Source organism: Peromyscus leucopus, chromosome 7 (assembly GCF_004664715.2).
Source record: "Peromyscus leucopus breed LL Stock chromosome 7, UCI_PerLeu_2.1, whole genome shotgun sequence".
NCBI classification, from domain to species: Eukaryota; Metazoa; Chordata; class Mammalia; order Rodentia; family Cricetidae; genus Peromyscus; species Peromyscus leucopus.
In genome coordinates this window covers 15,951,151-15,978,024 of record NC_051069.1, presented here as the reverse complement: position 1 = coordinate 15,978,024, position 26,874 = coordinate 15,951,151, and the positions used below count along the sequence as shown (strand labels likewise).

The following is a 26,874-nucleotide window of genomic DNA, read 5'->3' as shown; positions in this document are numbered from 1 at the left end:
TGGGCCATACAGTATCCTTGGGTTTTAACTCTTTCTGTTTTCAACACAGGGAGCATTTCCAGCTCGTTTGAACTTTGGGCCATACAGTATCCTTGGGTTTTAACTCTTTCTGTTTTCAACACAGGGAGCATTTCCAGCTCGTTTGAAGAAGGTGCTGATTGTAGGAGCACCCATATGGTTCCGAGTGCCCTATTCTATCATCAGCCTGCTCTTGAAGGACAAAGTCCGGGAGAGGGTAAGGCAGCCTTTTCTTATTGGAGGTAGATAAATAGATTGTATTATCTGCCCGTTAGGCATGTGCTTTCAAAGAATCCTTCTAGCTTATCTCCCAGAATGTTTTTTTTTCTCTTTAAAGATTTATTTATTATGTATACAGTGTTCTTCTTGTATGCCAGAAGAGGGCATCAGATCTCATTACTGATGGCTGTGAGCTACCATGTAGTTGCTGGGAATTGAACTCAGGACCTCTGGAAGAACAGCCAGTGCTCTTAACTGCTGAGCCATCTCTCCAGTCCCTCCCAGAATGTTTTCTGCTCCTGTTGTTGTATTCACTCACATTCTTCATTCAGTCATTAGCTTGGGACAGAACACCTCCTTCACTGTCCACAAATTTGTTTTGAGTTGGAAAATCCAGTTTATCTGACTCTTTCTTCACACCACCTTGAATATAACAGTATTAGAGGGGCTGGAGAGATGGCTCAGTGTTTAAGAGCACTGACTGCTCTTCCAAAGGTCATGAGTTCAGTTCCCAGCAACCACATGGTGGCTCACACGCACCTGTAATGATATCTGGTGCCCTCTCCTGGCCTGCAGGGACACCTGCAGGCAGAATGCTGCATACATAATAAATCTTAAAAACAAAAAACAAAAAAAGAATATTTAAAAAAAAAAACAGTATTGGACCAATGTGTCCCAGGAGTATTTTATTTTTATTTATTCATTTTTCAATAATTTATTTAACTTTATTTTATGTACATTGGTGTGAAGGTATCAGAAACCCTGGAACTAGAGCTACAGATAGTTGTGAGTTGCCATGTGGATGCTGGGAATAGAACCCCGGTCCTCTGGAAGAACAGCCATTGCTAGTGCTCCCAACCGATGAGCCATCTCTCCATCCCCTGAGAAGTATTTTAAGAATTATATGATTTCCAAAGTTAACTTAGTGCTGCATAAGGCACTATAAATATTGAACAGAATTAAAAGGTTTTAAAGATTGGGTGTGTAACTCAGTGTCATGGTGCATTCTCAGCATGCCCAAGGGACTAGATGTAGTCCCCAATACCCCAAACCAAGACCAAGACCAAAAGTCAGCATTTAACATATTTACACTATCTGAGCAGTATTAGAATTGATCTGGGGGCTGAGCATGTAGTTTAATGGTAGAGCACTTGCCTAGCTTTAAAGGCCCCTGGAGTCTGTCTCTAGTATACAGAGAGAGAGAGAAAGGAGAGGGAGGGAAGGAGAGAGGAGAGTAAGCCAAACCCTGGTTTATTTACTGGAAAGTACTATTAAGTTCCTTTGACTTTCAGAGTGATAGGGAGTTCTCTTCCTGGTTTTATTTGTTCCTTTTCTTTTGGTCTTTTTGTTTATTCTTTGAGACAGTTTCATTCTGTAACTGAGGCTGGCCTATAGCTGCTCACTGTATAGTAGGCATCACATTCATGGCTGCCTTCCTGTCTCAACCTTCCAAGTACTGGGATTGTAGGAGTGTACCATTATGCATATCTCTGGGTATTGTGTTTTCTTTCATTGTTTTTTTTTTGGGGCGGGGTGTGGCATCTTTTGAGACAGGGTTTCTCTGTGTAGCTTTTGGAACCTGTTCTGGAACTCACTCTGTAGACCAGGCTGTCTTCAAACTCACAGAGATCCACCTGCCTCTGCTTCCCAAGTGCTGGGATTAAAGGCATGCGCCACCACCATCTGCCTGTGTTTTCTTAGAACAGTTTCTTATTGATTCCATTTTTAAAATGTCCAAAATAATATTTATTATTATTATTATTATTATTATTATTATTATTATTATTATTATTACTTTCCCCAAGACAGGGTTTCTCTGTGTAGTTCTGGCTGTCCTGTAACTTGCTTTGTAGACCAGGCTGGCCTCCAACTCACAGAGATCCACCTGCCTCTGCTTCCCAAGTGCTGGAATGAAAGACATGAGTCACCAGTGCCTGGCTAAGATCTGGTTTTTTTTTTTTTTTTCAATTTTACCTGTATGGGTGTTTTGCCTACATGTATGTCTGTGTACCATGTGTGTGCCTGGTGTCATCAGAAGCCAGAAGAGGGCATTGGATCCCCTGGAACTGTAGTTAAGCTATGTGGATGCTGCAAACTGAACTGGGTCTTAATTACTTAACATTTCTCCAGCTTTTTTGAGCTAGTTCTTTAAGAGGTAGAGGAGGAAAGGGGATAGCTTTTTAAGAAGAGGTTGGGGTTGGGGTGCTGGAGTGGTACCTCAGTGGTTAAGAGCATATACTTCAGTTGGGTTTCCAGCACCCAAGTTGGTTGGCTCCTAACTATAATTGCAATTCCAGGGATTTAGTGCCCTCTTCTGGTCGCTCATCATCTGCATGTGGTATACTCACACAGACAGACAGACAGACAGACAGACAGATACACACATATACACAATTAAAAAAAATAAGAAGAGGCTGCTGGGCGGTGGCTGCGCACACCTTTAATCCCAGCACTTGGGATGCAGAGCCAGGCGGATCTCTGTAAGTTCGAGGCCAGCCTGGTCTACAGAACGAGTTCCAGGAATGGTGCAAAGCTACAGAGAAACCCTGTCTCGAAAAACCAAAAAAAAAAAAAAAATCTTTGGGGCTGGGGATTTAGCTCAGTGGTAGAGTGCTTGCCTAGCAAGCGCAAGGCCCTGGGTTTGGTCCTCAGCTCTGGGAAAAAAAAAAAAGAAGAAGAAGAGGCACCAGCAAGGGGACAGTCTTTTAAGAACAGCATTCCTACGCTACAAAGATTTTGAGAACTAACTAGGCCATCTTGGCCTAGCATGGCTATATTTAAGTGTGTCGCAGAATCAAATATGGTTACTTATTTAGTGTTTTCTGAAATGACCATTTTGAGGTGTCTTTGTCTTTTGTGGAAATCTGTCTTTGAGGACATCCGTACAAAGCTGTGAGTAAAATATAAGCTAAGAGACTTAGAATAGGTTGAGTTAGTATGTGACCGACAGAAGTAGTCATTACCTATGCATTCTTAGCTTCTAGAAAGAAGAGTACCAGCAAGAGATGTTGCCTTAAAGCCTCATTGATAGTAGGAAGCCTTTGTTCACTATCCCTTCATTTCAGAAGAGAAGTAGCTTGGACTCTAATTCCAGGAGTGAATTTGAGAGACAGTCTCAGGATTCAAACTTAGCTATCTGAGAAATTCATAGGATTTTAATCCAAAGGGAATAAAATTCACTCTGCTTCTTTTTAAATATGTGGTTCAAGCAAATTTCCTCTAATTTTCAAATCTAATGTAAGCACATTTGCTTTTTTATCTTGTCTGTATGCTTTCTGACTTATAGCCCCAATGCTCAGTGTAGCTCTTTGTGTCCTTACAGATTCAGATATTAAAGACATCTGAAGTTACCCAGCACCTGCCTAGGGAGTGCCTTCCAGAAAATCTGGGTGGGTACGTCAAAATTGACCTCGCCACTTGGAATTTCCAGTTCCTGCCCCAAGTGAACGGCCACCCAGATCCCTTCGATGAGATCATCCTGTTTTCCCTACCTCCTGCCTTAGACTGGGACTCAGTACATGTTCCAGGTCCCCATGCCATGACCATCCAAGAGTTGGTAGACTATGTTAATACCAGGCAAAAGCGGGGCATATATGAGGAGTATGAAGACATCCGCCGTGAGAACCCTGTTGGCACTTTCCACTGTTCCATGTAAGTAGGAGAGGTTTGTGTCAACAATCAATTCCCAGGGTGCTTCTGGCAAGTGATGACTGTAGCTGTTTCCATACCTCAGTTCCTTTATAGAGGGTTTCCCTGGGGTCAAGAGGCTTCACGTGAAGGCGAAACATGGTAGTGTATGCCTTTAATCCCAGTATTTGGAAGACAGATGAAAGTGAATCTATGAGTTGGAAGCCAGCCTGGTATATATAGTGAGTGACCTGCAGCCAGCCAGGACAACCCTTGAATGAATGAATGAATGAATGAATAGTAAGTAAATAAATAAAATGTTTCATTGGGAGATGGTTAAGTGGGAAAGAGCACTTACTCTGCAACATGAGGATTTTGGTTCAAACCTCCAGCACCCATATAAAAAGGTAGGCATGGCTGCACTTGCATATAATGTCACCATTGTTGGGGCAGACACAGATGGGTCCTTGAGCGCTCCTTGATCCAGGCAATAGGTTAAGAACAACCAATGAAAATGAAGACAGCTGATGTCCTGCCTTGCCCTCTGCATTCACATACACAGGCACGTGCACTTCTACACTCAAGGGCACACAATACATACATACTAATATACACAAAAAGCTTCACAGGCACTTAATAGTTTTGTCTGGAGTTGTTCTCAGGAGCTTTGGGCTTGTTGATGTCTTATGCCTTGAAACTTCTGGTGGTCTTTGGTACCAATAGGGAAACCTTGTAATGATTGTTATGTATTTCTTCCTTGTTCTATTTATTCATTCACTCATTTACTATTTATTTGTTTGTTTGTTTGTTTGCTTGCTTACATATTATTTGAAACAGTGTGGCCCTGGCTGGTCGAAACTTACTTTATAGACCAGACTGGCCTTGACCAGAGGTCCTCCTGTCTCTGCCTCCGGAGTGCTGGTCTTATTATAGGCATGTACCACTATGGCAAGTTTGGTTATTTTCTTGAAATGCAAACGCTGTTTATGAAAGGCCTACAATGTAATAAAATGCTAGATCTTGTCAGGAAGGGGTACTGTGTATTCAAAAGAATTCTATGACAGGAAAAGAGAAGAGTTTCTTCTTAGGAATTTAACCTCTTAGGGCTTTGCTTCTTCCCAAATCCTCCCATAAATTCATCTTGCTAGTTTATCAGTGATTTATAATGGTTTGATTACTACAGCTGCAGCCTGGGGCATTTCTCTCCCTTTTGTTTTGGGGTGTGTTTGTGTTATCTGTGTATCTGTGTATCTGTGGAGGTGGTCTCCTCAGTTGTTCTCTATTCTTATTTTTTAAATAACCAGGATTTTTGTTTTATTTTGAGACAAGATCCTCATATGTAGCCTGGGCTGGCCTGAAACTCACCAAAACAGGGTGGCCAGTGATCCCTTTAACCTCTGCCTCTCTAGTGCTGGGATTAAAGGTGTGCACCAACACACTCACATAGTTTAGCATGGTTTAAATTTTTTTTAATTATTGTATTTTATGTGTCTGAGTGTTTTGCCTGCATGTGTGTCTGTGCATGCATGCATGAAGTGCTCACAGAGGCAAGTAGAGGGCATGGGATCCCCTGGGACTGGAGTTAGAGAAGAATGTGAGCCACCATGTAAGTGCTGTTTGCACCTGGGTTCTCTGGAAAAGCAACTAGTACTCCTGACTGCTCAACCATCTCTCCAGCCCTCTTACAATGTTTTAATTGGCTGCTTTCCTCCTACTAGTGAGCTCTGCAAGGTGAATTCCATCTCTAGCGGATTGACTCACTGTAGCTTAGCAAAGGGCCCTTTTTTTGTTACACAATTCACACCTTTAGCAAGTCATTCCTATACCCAAACCTCTTATCTAAGCCCCCAAAAGGGATAATGCCAAATGTAAATTCTCAGTAAAGGAATACCTCCGTGTTCTGGTCGTTCCTAACACAAGTTTGCACAGGTTTTGAACCCCTAGGGAGCTCAGATAAGACTTAAAACAGGAGGTACTGGAGACAGGAGGTCGGAAGTCACAAAAGGCAGATGAAAGCTATGTGCTAACACTCCTGGATCTGCAGGAATTCTCCCAACATCTTCCTGCTCCATAGGGTCTCATCCCGCCCAGGCTGCCCTAAGACTTGTTCTGTAGCCGAAGATGGCCCTGAACTTCTGATATTACTGCCTCTACTTCCTGTATGCTGGGGTACAGGTGTGCACCACTGTCTTCAGTATTCTTAGTAGGAGTCAAGGAAACAGCGTGGGAGCAGGGAAGAATGATATCCTGTTTGGGGATTTAAGATTTTTATGTAGGTCCCCACCACAGTTATTACTGCCTCAAGTAATTGCCTTGAACGAGTAGGTTTTGTCTACTTGTACCATTCCAACCAGCTGCTATTTTAGAATCTAGTTTGATGAGAGAACTTCATAGGCTTGCCTTTTTATTGAACTCTGGAGCCCCAGTTTGATGATCTCGAACTTATAAACCTCATTAGCTCCTGATCTTACCTTCTTCAACCAGGGTCTAGTAAAACTACCTATACAGAGCAAATGTATCTTTCTTGGAATTCTGGAGTATGAAGTAAATATCAGAATGTTCACAACTGCTCAAAATTTCCATAGCATTTTTAAATTAAAAATACTTTTAATTAAAAAAATTTTTAATTAAAATATTTAATTTGGGGCTGGAGAGATGATGGCTCAGTGCTTAAGAGCTCTGACTGCTCTTCCAGAGGACCTGGGTTATCTTCCAGAGGATATGGCAGCTTACAACTGTTGTAACTTCAGTTCTAGGGGACCTGACACCTTCACACAGACATACATGCAAGCAAAACACTAATGCATGTAAAATAAAAATAAATTAAAAAAAAAAGTGGGAAAGTCAATTTGCTGGTCATTGGTGGCACACACCTTTAATCCCAGCACTCAGGAGGCAGATCTCTGTGAGTTCGAGGCCAGCCTGGTCTACAGAGAGAGAGCCAGGACAGGCACCAAAACTACACAGAGAAACCCTGTCTCGAAAGACAAAACAAAAAAACAAACAAACAAACAAAAAATGTTTTTAATTAGTTAATTTTTTAAAGACAGTTGTCTGATGGAGAATATCCTCTATAGGCTTGTGTTTGAAGACTTAGTGCCCAGTTTGTGGACCTGTTTGGGATGGATTAGGAGATGTGGCCTTGTTTGTGGAGGTTTATCACTGGGGATGGGCTTTGAGGTTTCTTTTTCTTTTTAGATTTATTATGTATATAGTGTTCTGCCTACATGTATGTCTGCCCACCAGAAGAGGGCACCAGATCTTACTATTGACAGTCGTGAGCCACCATGTGGTTGCTGGGAATTGAACTCAGGACCTCTGGAAGAAGAGCCAGTGCCCTTAACCTCTGATTCATCTCTCCAGCCTGGGCTTTGATGTTTCAAAAGACTTTCTGCCATTGCCAGTGTGTCTCTTTGCCTCCTGCTTACCATTTGAGATGTGAGCCCTCAGGTCTTTCTGCCATTTCTACCATTGTTCCACAATCATGGACTCTAACCCTCTAAAAACATAAGCCCAATTAATTAAACTCTTTCGTTTGTAAGTTGTCTTGGTCATAGTGTTTTATCACAGCAATAGACAGGACACTAAAACAGACCGGGTCTCTTTACATAGCCCTAGCTCTCTTGAAATTCACTATGTAAAACAGGCTGGCCTTGAATTTATAAAGATCTACCTGCCTCTGCCTCCTGAGTGCTTGGATTAAAGGTGTGCACCGTCATGCCCAGCTTCTGATTGAATTTTGGAAGAGGAAAAATAATGTGTTAGTAACTAAGAAGTAACTAAGAAGAGGCGATTCTCTGCTTTCGCGCGCGCGTGTGTGTGTGTGTGTGTGTGTGTGTGTGTGTGTGTGTGTGTATTCTCTTGAGATATTTATGTGTGTGTTTGGTTTTATTTATGTATATGTATATTTTGTGTGTATATACATATTATAATATATATTTAATATAATATGTAAATATTAGAGTCCAGGTTTGGAAAAATGAATTACCAATTAAAAGAACTTGCTGCTCTTCCAGAGGATCAGAGTTAGTTTACAGAACCCACACTGGTCAGCTCACACACAACTACTCATCACTCTAGCTCCAGGGGATCTAGTATTCCTTTCTGGTATGTGCCAGTACCCATATACACATGGCATGTAATCACACAGACATATACACATAAAATAAAACAAATCTTTGGGGGCAGTAGAGAATACCACAACAGTTAAAAGGTCTTTCTGCTCTGTAGAGGACCCTAGTTCGGTGTCCAGCACCCACATGGTGGCTCCAGCTTGTGTGTAATTCTAGTTCCAGGGGATTGAATGCACTCTTCTGCCCTTGCTGGGCATCAAACATACATGTGATACAAACACTCATGAACATAGTTTAAAATAATGTTTTTTAGGCAAGGTGATGCTGGTGCCTGCCATTTATCCCAGCACTCGGGAGGCAGAGGCAGATTGATCTCTATGAGTTAAGAGCTAGCCTACTCACCAAAAAACCAAACCAAACTAAACAAAAGAACCTTTAAAATTTTAATTAAGATTTTTATTATGAGACAATTGTATATTCACTGATGCAGATTATATGTAGACTTATCAATTTGCCTATAGTTATATTTTCCAAAACTGATACAATGTAACAGCCAGGATGTTGACATTGATAGGTACTAACCTTATTCATATTTTATCAGTTTTACTTTGTGTGTGTGTGTGTGTGTGTGTTGTTTGTATTCAGTTTTGTCATGTATTGTAGGCCTGTGTGTCTCACCATATTCAAAATCCAGTCAGCCTTATCACCACTCATCTCCTTCTTACTGTCCTTAACGGTTTTTTTTGAGATTTTATTTATTTTTACTATATGTATATGGGTATTTTTGCCTGTGTGTATGTCTGTGTGCCATGTGTGTGCAGTGCCCTTGGAGGCCAGGAGAGGGCAATGGATCCCCAGATCTGGAGTTACAGACAGTGCTGACAGTCAGGTGGGGCCAGGAACGTTGGCCTATGTCCTCTGGAAGAGCAGTCAGTGTGCTTGAGTCCTGAGTCGTCTCCCCAGCTCCCTTTAATTAGTATATATGGGGTTTTGGTGTTTTTGTTTTTTGTTTTTTTTTTAAAGATGGATTTATTTATTTATTTAATGTACATTGGGTTTTTTTGCCTGCATGTATATCTACATGAAAGTTTCAGAGTCCCTAAAACGAGTTACAGACAGTTATGAACTGTCATGTGGGTGCTGGGAATTGAACCCAGGTCCTTTGGAAGAACAGCCAGTGCTCTTAATTGCTGAGCCATCTCTCCAGCCCCTAGTATACCTGGCTTTTAACACCTCCCCATTTCTCTCTCTCTCCTCCTCCTCCAATATTTTGAGCTAGGTTATTACTAGCCCTGGCTGTCTTGGAACTCACTCTCTAGACCAGGCTGGCCTCAAACTCACAGAGATCTGTCTGCCTCTGCCCATAACACAGTCATTGGGCCCTAAATCTAAGAACATTTTACCTTATATTCTGAAGATTCTGGATTCTCTCTTCCTCAAAGTTTTGTGGTTTCAATTTTAGTCTGTGGTCTAGTTTGAATTACGTTTTGTATAAATTGTAAGGGTTAGATAAGTATTCATTTTATTTATTTTGCCATTGGATGCTGTCTTAGGGTTTCTATTCCTTTGAAGAGACACCATGACCACAACCCCCACATAAATTCTTTTTTTTTTTTTTTTTTTTTTTTTTTTTTTTTTTTTTTTTTTTGGTTTTTTGAGACAGGGTTTCTCTGTTTAGTTTTGGTGCCTGTCCTGGATCTCACTCTGTAGACCAGGCTAGCCTTGAATTCACAGAGATCCACCTGCCTCTGCCTCCCAAGTGCTGGAATTAAAGGTGTGCCCCACGACTGCCTGGCCCATGGCCAACTCTTATAAAGGAAAACATTTAATTGAGGTGGTGGCTTATGGTTCAGATATTCAGTCTATTTTCATCATGTTGGGGAACATGGCAGGGAGCAGGCAGACATGGTACTTACCATATCTTTATCAGAAGGCAATAGGAAATGGTCTCAGTGTCACAGCTGTGGGAAAAGCTTGAGCTAAAGAGATTTCAAGCCCACCCCCACAGTGACACACTTCCTCCAATAAGGCCACTCCTATTTCAACAGGCCACATCTCCTAATAGTGCCACTCCCTTTGGGGGGGGCATTTTTTTTAAAACCACTACAGATGCATTGTTAACTACTACATTAATTTGTTGAATAGGGGAATTGTCACATCGAATTATTTTTTTTGTAAAAATAAAAAGTCAACTATACTTATTTGCATGGGATGAGGGGAGGTCTTGCTTTGCTTGTTTTTGGGTTTTATTTTTATTTATGAGTATATGTGTGTCTCTGTGTGTGTATGTTATATGTACAGTACCTGCAGAAATCCGAGGAGTCTTAGAGTCAGAGGTGGTACTAAGTGTTCTTAACGCCAAGCTATCTTTCTGGCCCCAAGGGGGAGTTTTAAGATGTAGGAAAGAACAAGGTCTAGTGGCTTAAAATGTAAACCCAATACATGGGAGTCTGCAGAAGAGTTGCCAGGAGTTTGGGCCAACCCTGGCTGTGCTGTTAGAGCCTATCTTAAAACAAAACAAAACAAAACAAAACAAAAACTAAACACCAATAAAGGGGCCAATGAAATGGCTCTGTGGATAAACACACTTGCTGCTAAGCTAAGGATCTGAGTTTGATCCTTGGAACTCACTTAAGTGGAAGGAGAGAACTAACTTCTGCAATTTTTGCCTCTCTGACTTCTATATGTACCCCCTCACACATACAAGTAAATACAAATTGAAATAAAAAAGATGAAGGAAAAGTATATGTGAAGAAGTACAAAGTATAAAAACCTCCAGTTCCTATGATCAAAACTGATCCTTGTTACTGTTCTGTCATATTTGTCTTCATTACAAGAAAGAATTCATTAGGAAGCTGAAATCACTTCCCATCTTCACCCTCAATTCTTTCCTTTTTACAAGCAGCTACACCTTGTATAAATGTGGTGTATTTCTAGCCCTTTCGATTACACCATTATGTATACATATGTGCCCAATAGTATAGACTACTTTACTCTTTTGAGTCAGGCTTTTGTGTAACTCTGGCTGGTCTCAAACTGTGTGTAGTAAGTTTGACATTGAACTTCTGATCCTCCTGGCTCTAACTCCCAGCTTACTCAGGAACTGAGGATCCACACCAGTGTTTTGTACCTGGTAAGCAAGTGCTATTCCAACTGAGCTATATTCCCTGACCTCCAACAATATAGGTTGTTATTATATGTGGATGGTCTTGGTATGTTTTTAATCAATAATATATCTAAATAATTTTTTCAGAGCCAAATCGTACAAAGCAGAAGGCAGTGAGGGTGGAGGATGTGCGAGCACTCTTACTGAACGATACAGCCCTGTCTTTTTCATTTATTTTTAGAGAAGGAGTCTTGTGTAGTCTTGGTTGTCTTAAAGTTCTCCACGTAGCTAAGAATGACCTGGAACTCCTGATCCTCACACTTCTCCTTATTTTGACTTGCCCCTTGTTCTTCAGGTCTCCAGGAAACCTCGAGAAGAACCGATACGGAGACGTCCCCTGCCTGGACCAAACACGAGTGAAGCTGACGAAGCGCAGTGGCCACACTCAGGTAGGGAGATAGATGCCGTGTCTTCTCAGCACCCTGGAAATCCAGCCCTTCCAAGGTGAAACTTAGTACTGGCTGCAGGTGGGTGAAATGGAGATGAGTTTGGGTTCTGACTTTGTTATGCATTAATTGTGGCTAGAGATAGTCCTTAAATATCCATGTTACCATATTGAAGAGAATAAATGATTTTTTTGTGACTATTGACAGTATGGTATTCCTTTCCTTCTTTCTTTCTTTCTTTCTTTCTTTCTTTCTTTCTTTCTTTCTTTCTTTCTTTCTTTCTTTCTTTCTTTCTTTCTTTCTCTCTTTCTTTCTTTTTTTTTTTTTCATTTTAAGGCAGGATCTTATTATGTAGTCCTGCCTGTCCTGGAACTCATTATATAGACCACGATGTCTTTTAACTCACAAAGATTGGCCTGTTCCTGCCTCCTGTGTGCTGGCATTCAAGTTTTATGCCATCAGCCGATAGTGGTGGCACATACCTTTAATAGCAGCACTTGGGAGGCAGAGGCGGAGGCAGGCAGATAGAGATCTGTGAGTTCTAGAACAGCCAAGGCTATGTAGAGAGATCCTGTCTTAAAAGAAAAAAAAAAAGGTGTATGCCTTCATGCCATGCCGTTATTTATAGTTTGTGTATGTGTAATGGGTACATGGGTGACAGTGCCTATGAGGAGGTCAGAGGACAACTTTTGGGAGTGGATTCTCTGGGTCGAAATCCTCCTCAGGCTTTGTGACAAGCGTAGTTACCTGATGTGCTGTCTTGACAGCCCAATTACAGTTTTTTGGTTTTGTTTCTTTGAGTCAGGGTCTTACTATGTAGCTTTCGCTGCCTGGAACTGCTATGTAGATCAGGCTGGTCTTGAATGTCCAGAGGTCTGTCTGTCTGTCTCTGCCTCTGCCTCTGCCTCTTCAGAGTGCTGGGATTAAAGGCATGTGCCACCATGTGTGGCTAAGTCTTTTTTTTTTTTTTTTAAATACTTATTTAGTTATGTATGTGTATGCACATGAAGGTCAAAGGATAACTTTCAGGAGTTATTTCTCCCACCAGGTGGGTTCTGGGGATCAAACTCAGGTGATCATATTTGGTGTCAAGGGTCTTTAGCTGCTGAGCCATCTTGCTAACCTTTTTTTTTTCTATCTGACCATCATTTTTTTTCCTGTTAACCTCTATAATTATAAATATATAACATTGGTGGTATACTTGGAAGGCTGAGGCAGGAGAATGGCAAGTTCTGTACTAGCTTGAACTAAAGAAAGAGTTTGTAGCCAACTTGGGCTCCATAGCAAGACCCTCTCAAATAAAGTGCAGAGTGAACCAACCAAACCCGGGGCCGGTCGATGGCCCAGCGGTCAGGCATTTGTTCCCAAACCTCCCTTCCATGCCCAGAACCACATGGTAGAAGGAGAAAAAGGACTTCTCTCCGAGTTGTGGTTTAACCTTCATATATGTGCTGTGGCACACAAGTTCGTGCATGTATGTGCACATGCACACACAAACAATAAATAAATGTGAGGAAAAAAAACTTGAGCAAATAACTTCCCCCACCCTCACAAATTAGCATTGATTATAGTTTCTCTTTCAAAGTAATGGAAATTAAGAACATCTATTTAACATGGCTCACATTATACAGGCTTGATATTTTAGCCCTTACTGTGTTTGAGGATAATTTTGGGAGTAATTGTGGATCCTGGGTCCAGACTTTCTTGACCCTTCTCCTTTAGGCATTCATAGTCCTGCCCAGGATTCTTGCATAGTTTTTTTTTTTTTTTTTTTTTTCTTTCAAATTCCTTGACAGTTAGCTAAGCTGCTTGATCATAGTACTGCTGAAATTGTCCTCATACATTGTCTTCAGGAGTGGAGTTTAATGATTGAGTCTTGTGAGTCCAAAATACCTGTTTTTATCTGTTGATTGACTGCTCTGTCACCAGTGTACAGAACAGTACCTCGCAGGTTTTAAGAAATATTTGTGAGTGAATCCCAGTGTACCAGGAGATTATTCTAGTCATGATAAATCTGAGGACCAGTGCCCGGTGTGTGTGTGTGTGTGTGTGTGTGTGTGTGTGTGTGTGTGTGTGTGTGTGTGTGTATAAAAGCAGGTATTGGGAATATATTTTTGAATGGGTATCACAAATATGAGTAAATCCCAGTGTAACAGGAGATGATTCTAATTATCCTGTAGTAATCTGAAGATCATCACCTGACATCACCACTTGACTTTGCTACAAACAATGCCAGCAGCTGTTTACACAGTAAATGGAAACTTATGGCCTTGCCCTTGACTTTTCTTTTTTGAAGTAAGATGCTGTTATATAGCCAGGCTGGCCTCCTGTCTTAGTCTCCAGAATATTGGTTCAGAGATATCTACCACAACACCAGCTTTGATTATTTACTTACTTATTGTTTATTGACAGGGCTTTTTTTTTTTTCCCCCTTTTACTTTATTTTACAATACCATTCAGTTCTACATATCAGCCACGGGTTCCCCTGTTCTCCCCACTCCCACCCCTTACCCTTACCCCCAGCCCTCCCCCCATTCCCACCTCCTCCAGGGCAAAGCCTCCCCCGAGGACTGCGATCAACCTGGTAGACTCAGTCCAGGCAGGTTCAGTCCCTTCCTCCCAGACTGAGCCAAGCATCCCTGCATAAGCCCCAGGTTCCAAACAGCCAACTCATGCAATGAGCACAGGACTAGGTCCCACTGCCTAGATGCCTCCCAAACAGATCAAGCCAATCAACTGTCTCACCTATTCAGAGGGCCTGATCCAGCTGGGGCCCCTCAGCCTATGGTTCATAGTTCATGTGTTTCCATTCCTTTGGCTATTTTTTTTTTTTTTTTTAGTAATTGAGTAAAACTGAAATTTATTATAAGCCACAGTCATCCTAGGGACCTCCATGCTATATATATAGCCTCCATGGTTCTATGGGTTGTGGTCTGATTGTTGTTTATTTTATATCTAGAATCCACTTATGAGTGAGTACATTCCATGACTGTCTTTCTGGGTTTGGGTTACCTCACTCAGGATGATTTTTTCTAGTTCCATCCATTTGCCTGACAGGGCTTTTGTAGGCCAGACTATCCACAAAATTATGATGTTGTCCAAGATGACCTTGAAATCTGATCTTGCCTCTAGCTCCCAAGGGCTAGGATTACATGTGTACACCAGCAGGTGCTGTTTTTTGTTTGTTTGTTTTATGATGCTGAGGACTGAACCTAGGGCTTCATGCCTGCTAGGACGTACTCTAACCCCGAGTCATAGCTGCAGCCTAGACTTAAGTTTCAGCCTAGACTTAAGTTTTTGAAAATTATGTTTTTGTTTTTGTTTTTTTTAAGTTTTAGGGGTATATTAGTTTTTTCTTCTGTTGCTATGATAAACACTGACTTAAAGGAACTTGAGGAAAGAATTTATTTGGCGTATGCTTCCATGTTACAATCCATCATCGGGGGAATCCAAGGCAAGGACCTGGAGGCAGGACCTGAAGCAGAGGCCATGGAGGAGTGGGCCTTACTGGCTTGCCCCTCATGGCTTGCTCAGCCTGCTTTCTTATGAGAGTTTAATCATTTTAACGTCTTTCTTTTGGTCTTTGTTCTATTTTGAGGTGTTTTGGTTTATTATAATTTTTCATTTTATTATTTATTTATTTGTTAGTTTATTTATTTATTTTTGGTTTTTCGAGACAAGGTTTCTCTGTGTAGCTTTGCGCCTTTCCTGGAACTCACTTTGTAGACCAGGCTGGACTCGAACTCACAGAGATCCGCCTGCCTCTGCCTCCCGAGTGAGTGCTGGGATTAAAGGCATGCACCACCACCGTCTAGCAAGTTTTCATTTTAAAGAGAGGATCTCACTGTGTAGCTCTGTTGGCTTAGAATTTACCTGTAGTCAGGAGATTTTCCTGTGTCCAGCCTGGTCCCATAGCTGCTCATACCCAAGTAACCACACAGAGGCTTATGTTAATTATAACTGCTGGGCCATTAGCTCAGACTTATTATTGACCAGCTCTTACATTTAATATAATCCATAATTCTTATCTGTGTTTAGCCATGTGGCTTGGTACCTTTTTTCATTTCTGCCTTGTCATCTTGCTTCCTATGTGTCTGGCTGGCAACTCCTGACTCTACCCTTTCTCTTCCCAGAATTCTTCTCATCTACTTGCGCCTCCTATACTTTCTGCCTGGCTACTGGCCAGTCAGCATTTTATTAAACCAGTGTATGAAAGCATTATCCCGCCGGCGGTGGTGGTGCACACCTTTAATCCCAGCACTCTGGAGGCAGAGGCAGGTGGATCTCTGTGAGTTCGAGGCTAGCCTGGTCTACAGAGCTACATCCAGGAAAGGCACCAAAACAGCACAGAGAAACACTGTCTAGAAAAAGCCAAAAAACAAAAACAAAACAAAACAAAAAACCATTATCCCACAGCACTCATCATTGTAGACAAGGGGTAGCCTTTCACCTTGAAGTGATGCTCTAGCCTCTGCCTCTTGAGTGCTGGGATTACAGACACGGCACTATGTAGGACTTACTTTTTGTCTATGATTTGATGAAAGGGCTGCTATGATCATCTGTGTGTCTGCGCTCTATCTATCTATCTATCTATCTATCTATCTATCTATCGAGTTGTTCTAATACATTTGCTGGAGTGGAACAGTAGCCCACAGAAGCACTCTTCTCCTCACCTATACCCTGACTCCTCTTTACTCCATTTCATTACCAATAAAGGTAATTCACGATTTTCGCCCCCAGTGCTAAATTGGCCTTGTTACTTTTCACTTACTGCTTGACTGGAAGAGACTATCCACATCTTGAATTGAACTTACCCAGCACATACATTATTTTGTGATCCAAATGGTGTGTTCATGCACTTGCAATAATGTCTCCCTTTTATTATTAGACAGATTACATCAATGCCAGTTTCATGGATGGCTACAAGCAGAAGAATGCTTATATTGGTACACAAGGTAAGCTGTTTTAGCATTACGTATTGATTTTGTGCCTCCTGCATATGGTTCCTCATTTCAGGTGATTTTTTTTTTTTTTAATTTTATTTAATTATATGTGTGTGAGTGTTTGGTCTACATGTAAGTCTGTGGACTATGTGTATGCCTGGTGTACACATAGACTACAAGAGGGTGTCAGATCTCCTAGACCTGGATCTGGAATTACACATGGTTGTAAGCTGCCATATGGGTGCTGGGACTCAAACCTGGGTCCTTGGGGAAGGCAGCAAGTGTTCTTCACCACTGAGCTCTCTTTCCAGCCCCCATGTCCAGCTTTTATATAGATACTAAAATCCAAAATCTATTCCTCAGGATTGAGCAGCAAACGTTCTTAGCTGTTGAGCCGTTCTTTCCTGCCTCCAGATGAGTTCTTTTCTTTTTCTTTTTTTTTGGTGTTTCACTGTGTATCCCTAGCTGTCCTGGAACTTGCTCTGTAGATGAGGCTGGCCTTGAACTCAGAGATCTACCTGCTTTTACCTTCTGGGATTAAAGGTGTGTGTCACCACACCCAACTCAGATGGCATCATTTTTAAAGGAAATGTGTTGTGACCACTAATATACTGGTCTTTCATAACGTTTGGTAGTTGAAGAGAACAGATAAGTTTAGAGTTTCAGTTCCAGACATGCATGGAAACTCACAACAAAGAGAAATACTAGAGATTTAAATCTATAATGTCATTGCTTGCCAGCACGCTTTAGGATTGTGTTTTAGTATAGTCATCAGAGTGTAGGGCATCAGAACTCAGCAGTTTGCACTCACATATACCCCTCATGCACACACGAAATAAAAATCTGATCCAGGCTGTTGATGTAATTTAGTGATACAGCACATGCCTAGAAGGTTTGAATTTTATCTCTGCCATCTCAAGAAAATAGTAATATAATCTAAAGAAATGTGAATCTAGTTATAAGTAACAAATCAGTCAAATCCAGATTGTTTAGCACAGTACAAGAAAACATGCTCAGTGTAGGTAGGCATGTTGGTATGTGCGTGTTTGTAATACCATGACTCAGAGAATCCCAAGTTCAAAGCCTGCCTGTTCTGTATAATTGGAGGCAAGCCTGGGTTACACAGAGAGACCCTATGTTAAAAAGAAAAAAAAGTAAGTTGTTCAAATTCTTTTAAAGTTAATGTCATGAAAAAAGGAAGAGAACTGTTCTAGATTTCCAAAGAAAGAAAGAAATAATGTGGGGCTTATGATGTGTCCTCTATGGGGAGAAAGTGGAATTAAGGACAAATTACTGGGGCAGGTGTAGATTTCCTATCAGTTAAGGTTATATCTGTGTTCCATTGGGTGGTACTGTAATGATATATAAAGGGAATGAACAAATAAATAGGTATGCATGTGCATATATAGGTACACTCACACACACACACGCACGCACGCACGCACGCACGCACGCACGCACGTGTTGTGAGCAATGTCTCATCTACCTCAGGCTCTTACATACTTGCTGTGTAGCTAAGGATGACTGAACTCCTGATCCTTCTGCCTCTGCCTTCCAATTTCTGGGATTTTATGCTTCAGCTGCCATACATGACTCTAGTGGTCTGGTTCTTATATACACATATATGCATACTAGTAATAGTTCTAATAGGTCATCCGTTAAGAATCTGTATTATATCTTAGTTATATAATCTCTGGTTATTAAAGTAAATGTGTGAAATTTTTTTTAAAATTTTAGTGTGTGTATGTGTGTATATGTGCGTGCGTGCGTGCATGCGTGCGTGCGTGCGTGCGTGCGTGTGTGTGTGTGTGTGTGTGTGTGTTTAGTTAAGCACACTGAGGCCCAATTGGTTAGCTGACCTTGAAAATGAAGGTAGTAGCAGAACCAGATTTGAATCAATGTCCAGCTCAGTAGTTCTTGGAAGCCATCTTAGTGGAGTGGTTCTTCTCTGTCAAAGTAAACCACTGACTTTGCATCTACCGACGTCCACTCGTATATGTGTGGTATACGGACACTTGTGAGTATGTTTATTTTTGTGTGGGAGCAGATCTAGAGGAGGATGTCAGGTGACCTCTATCTTCCTCCACCTTGTTCCTTTGAGACAGGGTGTCTCACTGAACTTGGAGCTAGGCTGGTGGACCTTAAGCTCTAGAGAGCCTTCCTTTCCTTCCCAGTGCTGGAGTCACAAGCATGTACATCCACACCTGTCTTTTATGTGAGTTCCTGGGATTCGATTTGAAGTCTTCATGCTTGTGTGGCAAGAACTTTTACCCAGTAAGCCATTTCCCCGGCCCCTTTCTTTGTCTTTTGCAGTCAGGGTTTACTGTGAAGCCCTTGTTGGTTAGGAACTTGCTGAATGTGGTGTTACACATCTGTGACTCTAGCAGAGACATGGGCTGCAGAGATGGTGGGTACTAGGAATCAGCTCAGACCCTCACACAGTAAGCACATTACCAACTAAGCAGTTGCTAACTCCTTGGCGTTTTGTTGTTGTTTGTTTCTTTTGAGATAGTACTCAGGCTGGTCTATAACTCACAGTGATCCTCCTGCCCCAATCTCCCAAGTCCTAATTACAATCTCCTCCTGGAAATTATAGGCATGAGCCACCATACCCAGCTTCACTAACATCTTTTATTTTAATTTTGTGGTTGTAAAAGGGTCTTATGTAAGCTAGGCTGGCCTGGAACTCCCTATATAGTTGAGAATGACTTTGAATTCCTTATGTTGCTGCCTCCTCCTTCCAAGTACTGGGATTACAGGCAGGTCCAGCCTGGACTAACATTTTATAATACTAGAATTTCTTCTTTGCAGGGCTGCTGAGATGGTTTAGCAGTTAAGAGCACTGGCTGCTCTTCCAGAGGTCCCAAGTTCAATTCCCAGCAACCACATGGTGGCTCACTACCATCTAAAGTAGGATCTGGTGCCCTCTTCTGGCATGCATGTGTACATGCAGACAGAGCCCTCATACGTAAAAAAATAGATAATTTTTTTTAAAAAGACAAAACAAAAAAGCCTATATGCACTAAATTACAGCATACCCAAAATTCACATACCCAATAAATACAATTATAAAAGCTGTACAGTTTTATGCCGTATGGTGGTGGCACACACCTTTAATTCTAGCACTCAGTAGGCAGAGACAGGTGAATCTTTGTGTTCAAGGCCAGCCTGGTCTGCAGAGTGAATTTCAGTATAGCCAGAGCTGTTACACAGAGAAACCCTGTGTCGGGGGAGGAGGGTTATTTTCGATTTTATTTTACTTGTATGGTTGTATACTTAATAGGTATTTCTGTATGACATTTGCATGTCTGGCGCCAGTGGCAGCCAGATGAGGTATTGGACCCTGAAACGGTAGTTACAGATGGCTGTGAACGCCATGGTCGTGCTGGGACTGAAACTCAGGTCCTGTGGAAGATCACCTAGCACTCCTAACTGTTGAGCCGTCTCTCCAGTCTCAAGAGTTGTAGGTTTTGTCATGGAAAGGTACATAAAAAAGATTTACTATTGCAGGGGCAGGGGTGGCGTGGGGTGAGGAAGGCTTATTTTGTTAACTGTTTTATTTGCCTGTATCTATAAGTTTTCATAGAAAGAGTCTTGGAGATGCTGCAAAATGTTAACAATATCACTTAATCTAGGAGTTAATGAGTTTTATCTTCATTTTCTAAATATATCACAACAGATATACATTATTATAATATGAACATGAAGAAGGCAATAAAAACACTTTTCTGCAGCTCTAAACTCCAGTCTTATCCAAATGCTACTAGTATCTCTCACATATATTGGATCCTTACCCCACCCCACCCCCAGTTCTGGTGATCAAACCCAGGGCTTTACATAGGACAAGCAAGTGTTCTACCACTGACCCACATGTACTCTCATATACTTTATTTTTTAATATTCAAACCATTAGCAATGTCTAAGTAAGGATGATACTACCTGGAGATAGAGGCAATAGAATCATAAGTTCATGACTGGCCTGTGCCACATAGTGAGACTTTGTCACAAATGCCCCCTAAACCCAAAACTATTGTTAGAAATGGGACAGCTTAGCAGTCAGAATATCTGAAAAACCAGATAAAAAATCCAAAGTAGGTAGATACAGAGACTTAGCTTCCTTAAAGGCACAAGAGAAAGATTTAGAAGAAAAAGATAAGTTCCCCAGATTAGGATCTTTCTTCTTACTTTTGCATCTGGTAATTGAACCCAGAGCTCTGGGCATGCTAAGCATAAGCTCTACCACTAAGCTATATTGCCTCCTCTCTGTCCTGATCATTCAAAATTCTTTTCCTTCTTATTTTTATTATATAAATGTATTTTGCCTGAATTTATGTCTGTGTACCACATACATGCCTTGTCTACAGAAGTCAGAGAAGGGCATCAGATCCTCTGGAATTGGAGTGGCTGTGAGCTACTGTGTGGGTGCCAGGAACCAAAGCTGGATCCTCTGAAGGAACAGAGAGTGCTCTTAACCACTGAGCTATCTCTCCAGCTCTGAAATAATACCCTTTTATCCATCTGTCTGTCTGTCAGTCTGTCTGTTTATCTATCTATCTATCTATCTATCTATCTATCTATCTATCTATCTATCTGCCTTTGTTGAGATAGAGTCTGGCTTTGTAGAATAGGCTGGCACTCCTCTCACCTCTTTTCTCAGTTTTTTTGTTTGTTTGTTTTGTTTTGTTTTGTTTTTTGTTTTTTTTTTGTTTTTCCCGAAACAAGGTTTCTCTGCGTAGCTTTGCGCCTTTCCTGGAAATCACTTGGTGGTAGCCCGGGCTGGCCTCGAACTCACAGAGATCCGCTTGACTCTGCCTCCCAAGTGCTGGGATTAAAGGCGTGCGCCACCACCGCCCAGTATTTCTGTGTACTTTTGTTGCCTGTCCTGGATCTCGCTCTGTAGACCAGGCTGGCCTCGAACTCACAGAGACCCGCCTGTCCAGGAGTGCTGGGATTAAAGTTGTATGCTACCACTGCCCGGCTATGTATGAGTGTTTTGCCTGCATGTATGTAAATGCATGCATGCTGTGACCGTGGATTCCAGAAGACAGCACCAGGTCCCTGGAACTGGAGGGACAGATGGTGGTGAGCCACCACGTGGGTGCTGTTGTGAGGCATTTGTTAGCCCAGCACTAACGAGGCAGAGTTAGTAGGATCCCTGGGGCTTGGCTACCCACACTAACCTAACGGGCAGGTCCCGATGAGAGAGCCTGTTTCACAACAACAGTATCACTAAACCCAAACCGGTGTGGACAGCAGTGGATTCAACGAGCATACAGGAGTGGCTATATGAACACATGTACACTCTTTCAATCTTTCACACAAAAAATGTTACTGCTTACAAAAAGACTTTCGCAGAAATAGTGGAACCAGTGGTCTTTCCATTCCAGATTATCCTTGATATTACCCTGCTTCTCGGGAAAATGGAGAGGGAAAACCCTGGGAAGTCCTAAAGAATCATCTTGAGAAGTTGTTGAAGAGTGCTTATCATTGTACAGGTTCTAATTAGAAAAGGACAATTTCACAAATGGCATTTGTCCTTCATACCCTATTTACTAAAGTGGGGATTTTCTTAAATGTCTGATGTAAGATGCTATAATGTAAATGGTTAAAGTATTTAGAACCAGCCATGTCATCCAGAGTTTAGGGGAGAGGAAGTCCCTTGAGTGTCCTGGTCAAAAAGAGCCCGGAGGAAGATTCAGCACTTAAAAATAGATAGAGGGGCTAGAGAGATGGTTCAGCATTTGCTGCTTTCCCAGAGGGCCAGAGTTCAGTTCCCACTAACTATATGGGAAGGCTCATAACTGCCTGTAACTCTAGGTCTAGGGACTCTGACACCCTCTACTGACCTCCACAGGTACCCACACACATTTGGAATGAACTCCTACAGAGAAGCACACATGTACACATAAATAAAAATGTAATAAATCTTAAAAATGGATAAAAATGGAATGGTATTATAGGTGAGGGAGACAGTACAAAGGAATAGACTCAAAGAGATACAGTGCTGTATTACGATGAAGGTTTTTTTTAGTATTAAACTGTGAGGGGAAAGAGATAGTCTTAAAAAAATACATTAGAATGGTATTAATAACTTAGAAAAAAATGATAAAGTCCTCATGTCAGTGAAACTTAGTATAAGGAGCAGGGGAGATGGCAGGTGTTAAAAGATGAAAGCAAAAACATTCCAGGAGCAAAAAATTACCAGAATTCACTTGACACCTTCTGGAAATGATGGGAATGGGTGTGTTAAAGTTGACTTCAACTGTTGAGAAGAATAAATGAGTACCAGTGTTGGAGTGAGTGAAACAGCTCAGACAGTAAAGGTGCTTGTGGTACAGGACTGGTGACCTGAATCAAATCTCCTGGACCCCTATAAGGCGGGAGGAGAAAACAGACTTCAAATACAAGCTCTCTGCATTAGGGTCCTCTGACATCCACATGTGCACTGTGGCACACCCGCTTCCCCTCCCCCACTTACTAACAGAAACAATAGGGGTGATAATAGTTTTAACAAAGAATATTTATTAGAGATAAGAAAATTGAGAAAGAAAGCTGGGCATGGTGGCATGTGCCTAATGTCTGCACACTGGCATCTGAGGCAGAAGGATCCCAAGTTCGAGGCCTGTCTGAGCTATACAGTAGGACCTTGTCTCAAAACAGGAATAGGGAAGGAGGGAGGGTAAGTACGTAAGCAAGTTGAAGGATCATGGCAGTTTTGAAGACTAGGTCCCAGTCAGAAGGGATTGAGACGGTGGTTTAGTAGTTAATGTGTTATGAGGTAGAAACAGACGGACAGAGACACTGTCACTGCGGATGTGCTTGCTGAGGCTCTGCAGGTCGTTAACGATGCCTCCTGCATGGAGCTCACTCAGACATCTTTTAACATGAACATTCCGTTTCCTTTTATTTTTTGTGAATTTTCATTTTATTTATCTTTAAAATTTTATTTTTATGCCGGGTGGTGGTGGCACACGCCTTTAATCAAAGCACTCGGGAGGCAGAGCCAGGCGGATCTCTGTGAGTTCGAGGCCAGCCTGGGCTACAGCATGAGTTCCAGGAAAGGCGCAAAGCTACACAGAGAAACCTTGTCTCAAAAAACCAAAAATAAGTAAATCAATCAATCAATAAATAAATACATTATATTTTATGTGTATACGTATTTTGCCTGCTTGTATGTCTAGCACCACATGCATGAAGTGCCCACAGAGACCAGAAGAGGGCATCAGATCCTCCTGAATTAGTGTTATGAATGCTTTTAGCTGTCCCGTGGTTGCTTGGAATTCAACCCAGTTCCTTTGCAAGATCAAAAAGTGGTCTTTTTTTTTTTTATTACATTTATTTATTTTTAAATTTATTTATTTTTATTTTATGTGCATTGGTGTTTTGCCTGCATGTATGTTTGTGTGAGGGTGTTAGATCTTGGAGTTATAGACAGTTGTAAACTGCCATGTGGGTGCTGGGAATTGAACCCAGGTTCTCTAGAAGAATAGCATGTGCTCTTATCCACTGCACCATGTCTCCAGGCCGCCCCCCCCCACCAAAAGTGGTCTTAACCACTGGTTTCTCTAGCCCTGATTTATTTTATTTTTAATCATGTATATGCATGTTTGTATGTGGGTATGTGCATGTGAGTGCAAGTTCCTGTGGATGTCAGAAGAGGGTGTTGGATCCCATGGAGATGGAGTTGCAGACTGTGAGACACCTCATATGGGTGCTGGGAATTGAATTTCGGTCCACTGCAAAAGCAGTGTGAGTTTTCAACTGCTTAGCCACCTCTCCAGCCAGATCATTCTGTGCTTCTAATACTCACTTATATAGACATGTTATGGTTGGTTTGAGGACCTGTGAATAAGCAGAAACAAGAACAGGGAATCTGTTGTGGCTCATATGAATACTTGTAACTGCAGCACTTGGGAGGTAGAGACCTGAGGAACAGGAGTTCAGGGTCATGCTGGAGTGCATAGTGAGTCTGAGTCTATGAGAGACCCTATCAGAAAAACAGTAACAACAGAAGAAAGAAAGCAGGGAGCTCACATCTGTGCTTTGGAGTTCCTCTTTGGAAGAAAGACAGGTGTGTTTCTGAAGTGCCTGTTCTTTGTCTTCTCCTTTCATTCCAGGCCCTTTGGAGAATACCTATCGTGACTTCTGGCTCATGGTTTGGGAGCAAAAAGTTTTGGTGATTGTAATGACTACCCGGTGAGTTGGTCTTCTTTTTTTCTTTCTTTCTTTCTTTTTTTTTTTTTATTTTTATTTTTATTTTTTTATTTATTTATTTATTTATTTATTTTTGGTTTTTCCGAGACAGGGTTTCTCTGTGTAGCTTTGCGCCTTTCCTGGAACTCACTTGGTAGCCCAGGCTGGCCTCGAACTCACAGAGATCCGCCTGCCTTTGCCTCCTGAGTGCTGGGATTAAAGGCGTGCGCCACCACCGCCTAGCCGGTCTTCTTTTGTCTATAGACTCCCTGCCTCTACCTGACCGTATGCTTGAGTGACTAGGAAAGCCATGGCATCTCTAGTTAACATGCTAGGCCACGGTGGAGAAAGGGCTAGCCTTGAGATACTTCATCCTAGTTCTGGGGACCCAGTGCTAATTAAAGCCTGGCTCCTGGCCCAATTCCCTAATGGAAGTGTTATGAAGCAGAAGCAGCTCACCTTTAAGCTGGCTCTTGTCTCAAGAGGAAAGATGTCTTCCTGGCTGCTGAATTACCAGGTCACTTTGCTTTTCATATCCTGCTTTCTTTGACTGCTTTACTCTTCATATCTACCTGTAAGGGAACAGAGAAAAGAGAGTTGAAACATGAGTCAGGAAGTTCTGAATGAAGGGTTGGTTTTGAAATTTGGCAATTCTGCCAGATTTAAGAAATTGCATTTTTTATTAGTTTCATCATTAATTATAACCTATTTCAGATGTGAAAGAATGAAAAGATGATGGCCGGGCAGTGGTGGTGCACGCCTTTAATCCCAGCACTTGGGAGGCCTAGGCAGGCGAATCTCTACATTTCAGGCCAGCCTGGTCTATAGAGTGAGTTCCAGGATGGCCAGGGCTACACAGACAAACCCTGTCTCAGATATCGAAAGGAAGGTAGGAAAGAAGGAAGACAAAATGTTTGCTCAGTTTCCTTTCTCAGGGCACTGTTAACTGCCATCTGTAGCTAAGTACCTACCTGAGTACCACCTCAGAGTATTCTGAGGCCATGGAGCAATGGTGAGATGAAGTCTATGGACCTCTTAGTCATGTCCATGAGTTGTCTTTCCCTGTCCTGTCTCAGCCAAGCGCCCTTAGTGGAGAAGAAACTGAGCAGTGGCTTAGGTCTGGTCCTCACTATGTTTTTGCTGCTGCATTTATCTCAGTTAAGTGAGAAGATATAGTCAATGCACCATGCATGGCTGCCAGTTGGACCTGTGTAGGAACTTCAGCTGTGTTAACATCTGCTTAGAGTGGGGAGTTCCCCTTCTGGTTTGCGGAGTGTCAGTAGTAGACTCCGGGAGCGGCGTGGATGACATTGCCGCCCCGGAGCTCCGCAGTTGGTGGTGGGAAGAAGCTCATTGCTGGTGAAGAGTGAAGGCTTGATTTGCTCTGTTTGCCTCCAGCTTTGAGGAAGGCGGCAGGAGAAAGTGTGGCCAGTACTGGCCTTTAGAGAAAGACTCACGGGTCCGATTTGGCTGCCTCACGGTCACCAATCTAGGAGTGGAGGACATGAACCATTACAAGAAAACGACACTCGAAATTCACAACACGGAGGTAAGTGGAGCTTCGATTTTCTCAGGGTTTGTAAACTAGGCAAGCTCCTTAAAGAGATTCTCATTGAGCGTGTGATGCATACTGTTAATCTTAGCACTCAGCAAGAACAGGCAGGCGGATATCCGTGAGTTCAACGTCAGCGTGGCCTGTGTAGGAGTTTCAGGCCATCCAGGACTACATATTGAGTTCCTGTTTCAACAAAACAAAAACAGAAAAAGAACATTTCTAGAGAGAATAGGCAGGATTTTATGGAGGCTATAAACTGCTTTTGTTTTTTCTGTAAACAAATTAAAGATACTCATTTAAAAAGCCAGTTATGTGGTTCATGCCTTTAATCCCAGAACTCCAGAGACAGAGGCAGGTTTATCTCTATAATTTCAAGGCCAGCCTGATCTACATAGTGAGTTCCACACCAATGCTACATAGACACACACACACACACACACACACACACACACACACACACACCTTCCAAAAATAGATATTCAACTCAGAACTTATATAGTCATTGTCTCAATACAAGAGTGGCATTAAAGAGAAATAAAACTTTCAACATTGGGAATCTGGGTCTTAAGCCATGCTTGTTATCCTATCATGCAGGAGGCTGAGCCAAGATTACAAGTTTGAAAACAGCCTGGACTACATAATGTGGATCTTGTCTCAGAATCCTCTAATAAGGGCCTAGAGAGATGAGGGCTTA

At 41.9% G+C, this 26,874-nt stretch overlaps 1 protein-coding gene across 1 annotated transcript in view; it reads left to right on the top strand.

The window, feature by feature from the left end:
* The window catches only part of Ptpn9 (protein tyrosine phosphatase non-receptor type 9), an 89,526-nt gene that overhangs the window by 58,694 nt on the left and 3,958 nt on the right, over positions 1-26,874 (top strand). Inside the window, exons 6-11 of the mRNA XM_028865056.2 lie at positions 125-235; positions 3,560-3,888; positions 11,399-11,492; positions 16,378-16,444; positions 24,550-24,628; positions 26,024-26,174. Of these exons, the coding sequence (XP_028720889.1) occupies positions 125-235; positions 3,560-3,888; positions 11,399-11,492; positions 16,378-16,444; positions 24,550-24,628; positions 26,024-26,174 (831 nt within the window). The remainder of the gene's footprint in view (positions 1-124; positions 236-3,559; positions 3,889-11,398; positions 11,493-16,377; positions 16,445-24,549; positions 24,629-26,023; positions 26,175-26,874) is intronic.